This window comes from Miniopterus natalensis, chromosome 5 (genome assembly GCF_054644295.1).
Source record: "Miniopterus natalensis isolate mMinNat1 chromosome 5, mMinNat1.hap1, whole genome shotgun sequence".
Lineage (NCBI taxonomy): Eukaryota > Metazoa > Chordata > Mammalia > Chiroptera > Miniopteridae > Miniopterus > Miniopterus natalensis.
The window spans coordinates 24,738,904-24,752,099 of record NC_142085.1 but is presented as its reverse complement, the minus strand read 5'-3'; the positions used below and the strand labels follow the sequence as shown (position 1 = coordinate 24,752,099).

At 35.3% G+C, this 13,196-nt stretch overlaps 1 protein-coding gene across 1 annotated transcript in view; it reads right to left on the bottom strand.

Annotated features, from left to right (window-relative positions):
- Positions 1–324: 324 nt before the first annotated feature.
- Positions 325–13,196, bottom strand: part of GFRAL (GDNF family receptor alpha like) — a 48,095-nt gene continuing 35,223 nt past the window's right edge. Inside the window, exons 7-9 of the mRNA XM_087817138.1 lie at positions 3,014–3,109; positions 2,855–2,927; positions 325–515 (exon numbers count right to left, since the gene is read on the bottom strand). Coding sequence (XP_087673264.1) covers positions 422–515; positions 2,855–2,927; positions 3,014–3,109 — 263 coding nt within the window. The 3' untranslated portion in view covers positions 325–421. The remainder of the gene's footprint in view (positions 516–2,854; positions 2,928–3,013; positions 3,110–13,196) is intronic.

The following is a 13,196-nucleotide window of genomic DNA, read 5'->3' as shown; positions in this document are numbered from 1 at the left end:
TATACTAGATATTTTATTAGCATTTTTCTTTTGGCATGTTAATGGGAATTTGTAAAAACTGACCAGAAAAAAACCCCAACAAAACCCTGCTAATGTCATATTATGATGCAACTAATTACCATTTTATGGATTCAAATTTATCATGAAATAAATCATGCAGGCTGTAACTTAGGAAAACACTTTTTGTCTTCAAGGGCAATTCTGTAATTCTGTATTAGTGTCATAAAAGATACCACTGTATATTTATACTTAAATATTTTCTTAAGAAAAAATAAATTGAACACATACCATATTATTATACCTTACATTATTATACTTAATGATACGATATCATTAAATCCTTCTTAACATTTTCTTTATTGATGATGAACAGGATGGTCTGTTGACTGGCTAGAAAGACTTGCTTGAGAGGAAGTGGTTGTTAATGATCCGAGGCTCTTAATGGACCATGAGTCCTCCCTCCTGGTATTTGGATTGGTGAAGGATCTCTGGTTTGACTTGATATTCTGAAGGTTCTATATAAAAAAAAAGTAGAACTAAAAGTTAACAATATACCATTTTAAGGATTTTACAAACGTATGTGTGCTTATATTTTTGGATGAATTCTGTGCCTGGATGGGACAATTAATCAACTTCTGAATGTGAAGACCCTACAGTAGAATATTCTATGGTCTTTCTAAGAGATAGCATGCATTTAACTATGATTTCCAAGTAATCATTTTCAAAAGGAAAAGGAGTCCTTTGTTTTCTCAAGTATTTGTGTTTTAAATTATTGGTTTCTCTGCAAATTTCTTTGATGATTTAGGGCTGCTTTAATTCAGCATGAAACAAATGCAAAAGCTTTCATCTTTCCCCGAGAAAGCTGTTCAGGTGGATTAGACCTGACTACCAGGTGAGTGGCATTCAGCCTTCTTTCCTGGAGAAGGGCTTATTTATCTCCAACTGTGGGGCGATGCAGGTTTGGCGGTTAACAATGCTTTTGCTTTGCTTTATTCTTTCTTTCCATGGTGGCTTCTACTTCTATCATTGACTTAACTCTGGGTGTGGACCTTTCAGATTACAGGTAAGGATCAATCTTAAATTATATGAAAAACAATTTGTAACTAAATGTAACATACTCAACAATATGAATGATTTGCTTTAAAATACATAGTAGAGTAAATTAAGATTTTTGTCTGTAACACTCCCATTGGCATCCAGTAAAGGGATATGCCTCTTTATGCAGGGAAGGAAAGAGGTAAGGTTACAGCTGATACACAGGAGTTTTAAATGGCCATCACCTTATTTACCTGTGGAACAACAGAACAACAATAATCTGTAAAATCCCATGGGCCTGTGTGGCAGATATGCACTTGATACATTATATGTGAGGCTAAAAAAATAAAGATTGACAACACTTAAAATGAATTTTTTTGCTAGAAAACCATTTGTGCTTCTCTGAAACAATATGTCTTTGACGGGCTATCTAGGCAGGCCCAGGAACTGAACAGTGCTCTTGAATATTTTAAAGTAAATAAAGGAAAGTTGAATAAATTCCAAATGCTATTTTTCCTCTTGAAGCTGACTAATTATTTAGCCTTTAAACCTACCTTGGAATTTAAGAAATAGCCTCTCATACAAATATGACTTTTAAGGCCTTGGAAGAAAACAGTTTGTTTTGGTACTAGTATTGGTAAGCATCGAATTAAGTGTTTAGAGAAGTTGGATTAAACAAGCGGATATGTTTAGCTGGCATTGCTATTAAAAATAAATATTATTGAATGTCCGTAGGAAAAGCATACACTCTTCATGTGCCTGCCCCTTGGTATTGCCACATTCCTCCCCACTTCAGTCTTTCATTTTATCTGCCTGTTTTTTCAAGGACGTGAAGTCGAGGTTTCTGGAGGAGCAGTCTGCAGGTGCCTGGCAGTGCTCACTCTGTCTCCCTCTGGGAGACGTCCATTGCCTCTGCTGCTCTCTCGGCCTAACCTTACTGCTCCATGTATTTTGTGTTTGTATAACATATACAATGTATATGCACATATATATATATTTCTTCATTAAAATTTATGGTATTCAAATTATATACAAAGATACCCATAGATATAATGAGTTAGCAAATCAACATCACTGATTTTTAAATATGAAGTTATTTTTTTAAATTGAAGTAATCAACTGCATACCACTTTATATCTACTTGTGAATGGTAAATAAGTGGAAGATTTTTAAGCCCTAGACATTGAGAAATCTAGAGATTGCTGTGTCTCTAACCTGCGATCTCACATGCCTGCTGGGGCATTACTGCATTTGAGCCATGAAAGCAACTTCGAAAAAGGATTTGGAAAGAGAGAATTAATGTCAGGCAGAAGTCATGTCTTTCTAATGATACCCTGTGATGCCTCCAATTACACAAGCCTTAATGATTGTATATTAAACATGAATAAAATTCATTAGCATCTAAAAAATTAGAATGAAGAGGACATCTTTAGGTAAATATAAGCTGTATAAAGTACACAGCAGGTCCATTATGTAAGCTGATTAATCCTGCAAGCGAGTTGAAGAGGGAAGGCAGCAACGTTCAATTTGGATTCTGTAAGAAAACCAAGGAAAAGGTTGATAACACTTTAATTGGGGGAACAATACGTATGTGCTTGTAAAATGCAATGTAAAAAATTCCCTTATGATCACATTTCCCCTACGTATGATGACTGAGAGTAACGTTTCCATGGACCCAGCCCACATTAAAAGTTGATTTAGTAGGTCTTAACGGAGAAGCTTTCATTCTCAGGCCCTGTGTGAGCTGTGCCATTGTGAACTGTGCTTTAACAGGGCTGACTCAGCTCCAGCCCTTCCCTTCTGAACTGTATCCAGTTACCTCAGCTTGAACATAACCAAGAGAAGGATTCCACAGGTGACCGTCATGCCCATGACACCATAAATTACTTCTCCTGGAAACAAAAGATTAAAAAAAAATTACTGGATTTCTAGAGAATAAATAATAAAAAATAGTACAGAGGTTTGATTCTTAACTGACCGTTGAAGGGGGAATGAAATCCACTTAGAGTTATTTCCTTTGCATGTTTTCTTTTATGCAGCGCAATGCCTTTGACATTAGACAGAACCGAATAATCTGAAAGAAAATAATGAAAATGCGATTAAAGCCTTTAGAATTAATGCATTATTTTTATCCCATGGGTTGTAATTTGCTTTATATTATAAGGGAGCAATTTATTTCTCTGATACTATTTTAATAAAATATAATAGATAAGGGGTACATTTTTCTTAAATTGTACCAGCTTTTTTTTCACCTTTTAATCAGATAATTTCCTTATAAAAACTTTTTTTCAAAGCATGATTAGAAAAAAGAGTACATTTCATAAGATAGTTATATATACAGACTAGGGGTGAAAAGACGGTAACTTTAGGCTGCCATTGGGATATTGAAAAAGATTCCTTGTTTACGTGAGAGATTATTTCAATGTGCTTTTAATGGTATCTCATTTCCCTAAGATCCAAGGAAAGTCCTGAAACTAATCACTCTGCTCACCTCTCTAATCAGAATTTCAATATCCAGCTCTACTTATTCCCCCTATTCTGTTTCCCTTTTTTAACCCCTTCACAGTTTCTATTATTACCTATCTTTGACTCACTTAAGGGGTCCTTTTGGCCACTCTGTGACCCTAATCTTCATGACATGTTTTGCAAAACACATTTTCACCTCACTTTGCAAAACACAAGGGGAAAAGATGCAATCCTTAAAATAAATTGATAGAGCTATTTTAGGTGACTTTTATGAATAATTTTGAAGTGAAATGACCCCTAGTTTTGAATCAACTGAACATCAATATTGCCAAGCACACCAATAACCCAATAACCAAGTTCTTTGATGATGTTGATCCAGGTGAGTTTTGAGGCATTAAAAAACAACAACGCAAGATAAAGCCCTCACTTGAGGGAGGCTTTGCTGTCATCTGTTATAATTCTTCATGCATTCTGAGACCTGGAAGTCCAAGTATGAGTAGATGGTTTTTTTGCAGAAATGAGTGTATCAAGTAGCAGGACAATATGTCACATGACACCTAGTGACAGTAGGCTCAGAACAGGAGGGGAGATGAGAAAATATACCAACAGTTCCATTTAGTTCTTTCTCTACCCAGGGCTGTTGCTGTTCAGAGGCCAGCTCCTTGGAAACCAAGGTTGGAGGTCTACCTTAGGGACAATTGGTAGAAAGCCCAGGACACAGCCTATTTTAGATTAGTACCCAAACTCTCAGGATGGACCCAGGAGAAGCAGCACAATATAAGTGACAGAAAAGTAACTGAGGACTTTGTAATTAGAAAACTCATTCTCAAGGAGTATAAACTCTAATACAGTTAAGATATTTTTAGTTCAAGACTTTTTTAATCTCTAATTCACATATTGGGTTATCATGTAATATTTATAGAAGTCTGACCTGCTTAGAAATTAAAAAAATCAACCTTTTTTGAATTTAAAGTAATATAGAGCTTGTAAAAATTTTTTCGCTTTTGTGGGTTTAAAATATTGTTATTCACTATAAAGTTGAAATGGAGAAATTGAGCTATTTCAAATCATATCACTTTTATAATGGTGGTACTTTCTGGAAGAATTAATTTTATTCAAATTTTGTATACAGATTTTTAGTGAAATAAGTGATTATAATAAAATATTATATTGAAACCAATTTTGAATGTGAAGGATAAATTATGCTGCTTCTTTTTAATTCAGTGCCATTTTGTGACATTTCAGACAGATTCATGGCCTAAAGGTTAATGTATATAATGTACATTGATTATTCAAATGATGCTACAGTGTTGTTGTTTTTTTTGAAATTCTCTAAGTACATTTGGTCTAGTTTGGTATCATGATTTACCTTTGCATAAGAAAAAAGGTATTATTTTGACAAATTAGACTATCCTTTAGGTGTATAACTGCCTAAAGTAATTATTAAACATTCACCTAGCAAAGTTTAGAAAGAATCATCTCATTCACTAAATTTCACTCACATGGAACTCATTAACAAGCTTATAATAGATCAATGACAGAAATGCTAGCTAATGATCCCAGTGAAAATTTTAAAGTGTCTAGCAATCACTCCACAATCTTCAATATTGCACCCTAGGAGGGTACCGAATATCAGTTAGGGAGATTAATGTTACAGAGGGTTTCTTGGCTACTGAAGCCCATTGGAGATTCTTCCCTGGCCTTTTATAAACAGTGAGGTTTACAGTGTTTTATAACCATGAAATTAAAGTCGGCAGAGTTAATAACCAACCTCAGTCCCACACCATCTGCTATATTTATAGATAAACACTGTCAGTGACTTGTTTATCTTAACTTACTCCCAAGAGGAATTAAACACTATTCTGAACTATACTGTAAAATCCCTGTACATTTGACGGGAAATCAAGATTAATTTCAGCCGTACATTAAGAACAAATTTAAATAGTATTCTCCCCAAATGAGCTACAGAGATGTGATTATTTCTATTCTTTTCTTCCAAAATCCTTGTGCAGGAGTGGCTGATGGAGACTAAAACTCTACTTTGTATAACTTATATGAAATGGCAAATGCAATGTAAACAATGTGGTGGATCACATATAAAATAATGACTTAAAAATAAATGTCAGAATACTTGAAGCAGAAATTAGACATATCATAAACTGCAAATTTGTAAACCTTCAATTAAAATTTTAATTAAAACATAACCTAGAAGGGTCTGCTTAGAAATATTTGATAAAATAAAAATTTTCATGGGATAATTTAAAATTATATATTGTAGCTGGTTTTTGAATTATTGTTGCATCAAGTGACATTGTTAATTTTTTTCTTTCTTTTCATGGTTAAATAAAAGAACGAATACCATGGCAATATCTTGGTGAGAATGAAAATTCAAGGATGACCTCCTTGCATATCCAAGGGTTGGTGCTATTTATTAGCCTTAATATATGAAATTTCTAACTTGGTCAATATTATCTTATCTGAAGGTACACACATTCCCAAATAGAAAATGAGTTTTGAATTATTTCATCTAATAATCAGGAGTGAAAATTTATATATCATGGACTCTTGATCATTGCTGTCTGAAAGCCCCCTTCTAAAATGGATCTCAGAAGCATTGGTATTGGAAAGAAAGAAAATATATAAGCATCTTTAAATTTGAAAAATATGATACATTAGTATTATGATAAACCAAGATATAAGCACAAAGAATGATATAATACCATTGCTTCTAAAACGTATGTTGTAAAACTAAACCCAACTCGATCATACGGTTGCCCTAAACAATCATGATCTGCATCAGTCAGGCATGTTCATTTATTTAGTTCACAAGCTTTGAAGGAAATAAAACCATGTCTTAGGTTTGTTTTCTAGACTATGGCTGAAGGCATGGAAGCACAAAGTTTCAGTTGTGCAAGATGAAGTCCTGGGGGTGGACTGGACACTGTAGCGCCTGTTGTTAGCAGTACTGAACTGTACACTTAAAAACTGGCTGAGAGGGCAGATCTCATGTTCAGTGTTCTTCTCACACACACACAGTAAATAAAGAGGATGGGAGGAAACTTTCGGAGGTGATAAATATGGTTGTGGTCTAGATTACGGTGACGGTTTCATTGTGCATGCTTATCTTCAAACTCATCAAGCTGCGCACAGCAAGTATGTACAGCTTTCTATATGTTAACAAAAACCAAAACCCATGAATGAATAAGTATGCCCTCCAGATCATTTGTCTTGACCTTTTGACCCGAGCCAAAATGCTCAGGGTTAGTAAAGGACTGTCCAGAGGGTCCTGGCTTATGATGGTTTGCCTTAAAATGTTTTGACTTTACGAATGTGCAAAAGTGATCCGTGTTTAGTAGAAACTGAACTCTGAATTTTGATCTTTTCCTGGCCCAGCAACACGCAGTATGATATGCTCCTGACCTGGGCAGTGGCGGCGAGGTTGTTTTGCCCAGTGCTCTGAGCACACTTAAGGTAGGCGGGGCTAAGCTATGATGTTTGGTAGGTTAGGTGTATTAAATGCATTTCCAACTTATGATACTTTCACTTTATGGTGGGTTTGTTGGGACATAACCCCGTCCTAAGTCTAGGAGCATCTATTGGCAAGCCTGGCAACTGCTCTTGACTCTTGGCCGAATGACAGTGTTGGTCACATGTCTAGTAGATTTGTTTGGTGATTATATATAAGCATATATATAACTGCACTAATACAATCTCCCAAATGTTCTACCTTCTCCTTAATAGTTGCTGCAAATAAAGAAATAGTCACTGAATAGCAATGGGGATGCAAATTATGCTATTTCTGATAAAACTAACACTAGATTAGATCAATAAAGTATTATGGTTTTAGAAGGAAATCATTTAAAATCTTTGAATTTAAAAAAACACCACCTGTCACCTATAGCTTTAGGCTCATACAAAACAGATCTAAAGATATTGATAGAAAGTAGGAATAGAAGAATTCCGGTTAGAGTATATATCTATAAATACACAAGTGTATCTTCATAGTAGAGTTACAAAATTGGCAGGCATTTCTTAGATTATCTAATTCAAAATTTCATTGTAATGATCCATTCTGCCTCATTCTTGACAAATAGTCATTGCCATTCCAGGAATGAGCCATTCAATAATACCTTCTACCTTTCTACTAGGACTGATGGTCAGTTCTAGCTAAAATAGAAAATATTTTTCTAGATTAGTCTTTTATGGACTGAAAATGATAAATCTCCTTTCTTGTTTGGTATCACTGCCTAGCTCTCTGGTTGCTTCATGTATGTGTGTGTTGTGGAGAGAGAGGGAGATGGAGAAGGGGGGGAAATCATACTATAACTATACCACATAACACAATGATTTCTAATTATAATATGAATTTTGTTTATCTTAAAATGCCAATTTTGACTCAGTAGGGCTGGGATGAAGTGGGTGATGCTGATGCTGCTGGAAAAATATATATTTGTATATATGTATATTTGTACAATTATATACTTGTACAGATATTTGTATGTATGTCCATAAAATGGAAGAGAGAGATGCATGTACATACTCATATAACACACACAGTGCTTTACTTCTATATATATGGTGGTTAATGCTTTACAAGACACTTTGACAAACACTGTTTAATTTTAGAACTAGCCAAATAGGAGGAATTATTAGCTCAACTTAATAAAGAATCTGAGACTCAGAAGAGTTGTTTTGTCCAAGATCACAGAGTTGATAAGAAGTGGAGCTGTGATCCGCAGCACATTCTCCTCCTATCAATGATATATAAAATATCGCCTAGAAACCACACACAAAAAGCAAAATACGTTTAGCTTTTTTCAATGTGGCAGACAACTAGATTAGAAACTGCACTTGAAAAATAATAGGAACAGGTTGTATTCAATAGTGTTGCACAACAAGAAACACTTAATAGTGGTATCTGATTGCAAATGTTCATGATTATATATGTTTCTGTTGCTGAAATTCACAGTAGAAGAGGTGACATAAAACCTAATTAAGCATCTGAAATGCCTCACATACACTTGCAGGATATTTCAACTTGCACACACCTCTGAAATATGTTCATCATTTTCAATGTAATCAAACAACTAAGCCACTTTAACTTTGAGATTTAACAGAAATATAAGACATGAATGCTGCACTCTTTAAGGTGGGTCATCTTACACTATGATGTCAAAATGAGCATTTTCTCCTCTTACAGATGTAGAGTTAGGAACATATGTAAATCTTTCCAGAGTATTCATCAGGCAAAGGGCAAACAAAGAATAATTCACAAAAGATCAGTGTTACTGTTTAAAAACAGACTTGGCTATATCTTTGGTTACTGTAATCTGTGTCTACATTGGTACAACCTGAGTATTAAATAAAAATAACCCCACTGTTTAAAACTGCCTATGTCTGGAATGAGTTTAATAGAAAAAAATGTATTCCCAAAACTGAAGTCATTTTTACCTTGAATTATATTTTGCAAGCACTTGGAGAGCTGGGAATAAGATAAATGTAAGATAAAAATTGGAATATTTTACACCATATTTTATCAATTTCATAAGTTTATGTTTTCATATATGAAGGTTTTTTAACATAGAATTTTTCCGAAAAAGCATATGTGACAATAACATTAATTGTCTAGATAGCTTTCTGATGTCTCCATTTGGAATGGAATGATTTACTATTGTCTACCCTTTTGGAAATGTGTAAGACTTTAACCCGGCTGGCTTACACAGTTTTTTCAAGGGTGATTAAAAACACCAGGGAAAGGAGAGAGAAATAAAATAAAGGGATACATTTTGGAAAGCCTTCATAGTCACTTGGAATGATAAGACACTTCAGAAACTCTCTTTCTTGTACGTAAATTTGCAAATATTCAGGAAAAAAGCTGAACATGAAAGTATGATATATGTAGTTAATTCTCCTTACAAAGCAACCTTCTTGAGAATTGACACCACATCTATTTAATTTACAGCATAATACGGCTACTGCAATGCCTTGCCCATGCAATTATCTAATGGCCGAAAAGTACATATTAGCAACTTTCACACTTGAAATAGCACATCTGGAACTGTATAGTGACATACACTGTGTAATATATATTATTTACTGGCCTTTCTCATCTTTGGCATCAATGGTTGTCACATCAATTACATAATTTTCACATATTATCACCATTTCTTAAAATATAAATTCAGTGTCTCAGCAGCAATGCACATAGTTTCCCAATCCACACACACAAAAAAAATGTTAAGAGACTTTTTTTCCTGGTCATTAATTCTAAGAGTCTCGTTTGTTTACTGATGGGCAAAGAGTAAGCATCTTCATCATTGGATTAGGAGATATCTAAATGGACACAGTAAATTCAAAGTTTGTTAAAAGAGGCAAAATTTTCTAAACTGTGTCCCATAAAATACTGGTTCTATGGAATTCTTTTAAGTGTTAGACAAATAAAAGATCCCATAAGTGAATGATTTTTAAAATTCTACATTAAACAAAATAAGTTACATACATTTTCTTGCTGCAAGAGTTTTCTAGTTTCTTGTTTTGTTTAGTTTATATATTTTTTTACTCTGATAGAGGGGCATGCTTTACCTAAATTTATTTTCTCCAGGTAATATATCTGGGAATCCATTAAAAAAAATCTTAGAAAACAGGGGTATATGTGGTTGATAGACAAATATTTATATATTTTGGGTGAGCATAAGATATTTATTGAGGATTCTCACCTTAATCAACAGAAAGTCAGAAAATACGATACATGTAGGCATTAATCTGTAACACTTTCCTTTACTAAGCACACATATTCACAAGAACCTGACTACAATTTTTCTTGTTCTCTGTTCCTGGGAGTCAAATTTTTCACCCTGTGGTTTGGGAGATTGCTAACTTCACAAATGCTACTCCTATTGCCCCTTGGGGAGGCTGGCGTGATGCAACATTAATTCTTCGTTTGCTGCCAGTTAATCTTCCATTCTTCAATGTCTTAACTTGTCCTCACGGGATATTGTGAACTTAGAATTTTCCCTCTACTTTGGTGACCTATTCTAGCAGAACTAGAAGGAGTTCATGGATCATTTATACCTAGTCACCTATAAATGTCTCCAGGACCATGCGGCAGAAACCACCCTACTTGGACCCAAATACAGATGTTCCAGTTAAGTAATTACTTCCCACCTCAAAGGTAGCACTATGACAACCAACATGGGGTATATTTGTAGGATAATACATGACCCTGCTCTCATGAAGTTCTCAATTGAGTTTCGGATAAGGGGCCTAATGTGAGTAAAGTGAGGTGGGAATAAATGAGGGAGAACTAGGGAAAAGGGACACATTTGAGGAATGGTGGGAAATAAGGCTGATATTCTGGGTGTCTTGGAAATCAGGTGAAGGAGCTGAGATGTGAGAAGGAGGAAAGCAGGATCCAAGGGGAGCGAGAGCTATCTTTTGCACACAGAAATAACTTGATGAAGGCGCAGCTCGAGAATTAGCCTAGTCATGGTAGACAGGCTGGTTCAGTGGGGAGCTCGAACTAGAAGCTACAGTAAGCAGTTTAGGTGTGAGAAGATGAAAACAAAAATAGGTAGTGGACGCTGGGGCAGAGGACAGAGCAAGTGTAAGGATATATTTAAAACAGAGAGGCTTTTGTTGGACAGCAGAATGGTACAGGCATGTGAATCAAAAATGGATTAAAACTGGCTCTGCCTCACTCCAGCTCTGGCATTTTAGGCCACTCACTGAGACTCTGTTCCCTTATCTTTAAAATGGGATAATGCCTACCAGAAAATGTTAAAAATGAAATACAAATGACAATATAAAAAGAGATTTTGGAACGATGTTTGGCACCAAATAAGTGCTCAATAAATTATGTCATTAATAAATATTATATAGAATTTTATTTGATATTGAATATGCAGAGTTAAAGATAAGTCAGGTTCTTGAGGAAACATGATGTTTTAGAATAGCTTTGGCATGAAAGATGAAAGACTAATAGAGGAGAGAACCACAACGTCCTCCCCCCTTCTCAACCTGTCTTTAGAATCAGAAAGAACTCCACCAGGATCTTAGCTTTGTCATTCATTAGCCTTGGACAAGCTAGTTCAACCTCTGGGTCTCATGGTTCTCATATGGAGAAGGGGAATTAAGATTGATTGCATGATTTTGCACAAGGATTCACTCTTCTTTCACTGTAACGATTATATACCCACCGCCTGATGCCATATGACCTAAAGCACCAATTTTTGTGGGAGTAGTATGTTTACTGCCCCACTGACATCAGGCTTGAACTTGCCTTGAGTTATCAAAAATGTGATCAGCAATGATCTATGTTATGTTCAAGCAAAAGCTTAAGAACAATTTTATTGCATTTTTAAAACTCTCTCCCATAAAAATGGCATATTCCCAATAGTGGTGATGTCTTTAGCCTGAGTCTAGAAATAGGTTGCAGCCCGGCCGGGAGTGGCTCTGTGGTTGAGCTTTGACCTGGGATCCAGGCGATCGGGGTTCAATTCCCGGTCAGGGCACATGCCCGGGTTGCGGGCTCGATCAATGACTCTATCGTCATTGATGTTTCTCTCTCTCTCTCTCCCTCTCCTTTCCTTTCTCTGAAATCAATAAAGATATATTTTTTAAAAAAAGTAGAAATGGGTTGCAGAACCTTAGCCATGTCTAGAAGTGGGTCACCCCTCAGCTGCCTAAAAGGCCCCTGACCTAGAAATCAAGCCTGAAGCTTGGAGAGTGTGGAACTGGGTAACTCAGCAGCAGCAGCCTAACTCAGAGATAATAATGTACCACAAAGGAAAACTGCTGACATACGATAAGTGCTTAATATATATTAGCTCTCTTTCCTTTTCTCTCTTATTTATGTCAACTGAATTGTAGGTAGAGGCCAAGAAGAAAAAAGTGAAAGAAAGTTAAAGGTGAGAAAGTCTCTCTCTTTGGGGAAAGGTGATAGCAATGCTCTCCCCCTTTTGAGGAAAATACTGGGCAGTGGGATACACATTCATTGCTGTCTCTCCTTATAACTGTTAGCTTTAATTCACTTTATTATCAAAAGTAAGTATGAGATGCAACATCATTTTTTCTACTGGGATTTAATTATACCCAATCAATTAGGGCCACATTACTTTTATTCATAAACACCTTTAGGTTGCTTTACAATACAATATATTAGGCCATTGTAAATATGAATTTTCCATGCGTTTTGTCACTTTAAATAAACCCATGAAGGCATAATGAGGATTAGAAACAAAACCTTTAACAGAACAAGTCTTCTGTACCCGAGTTTTCCATTATATTAAACGATGATAATAAATTTTATTGGCTCAATGTGAGGATTAAATGAGACAAAACATAAAATATCTTGTAGAAGATAAACATGCAATAGAAGCTATATTTTTTTTAAGCTAGAAAAGTATATTTGATTGTGGTTGCATGTCAGTATTTTACTATGCAGCATTAAAAATGGAACATTCCTAGGACTTACCCCTATAGGTTTTGATTTAATAGGTCAAGGGATAAGTGGGGGTAAAGTACTGGACATTCATAATTTCACAAAGCTGTCTAGACACTTTCAATGCCTGGGTGTGATGGAGAACCATTGGTAGAGTGTGGAAAATTCATGATGTTGGAGGCGAAAGAGAGAGAAACCAGATTTGAAACCACATTAAAGGCTAATGGAATACAAGTTCTTAATGAGAAAGAGAGAA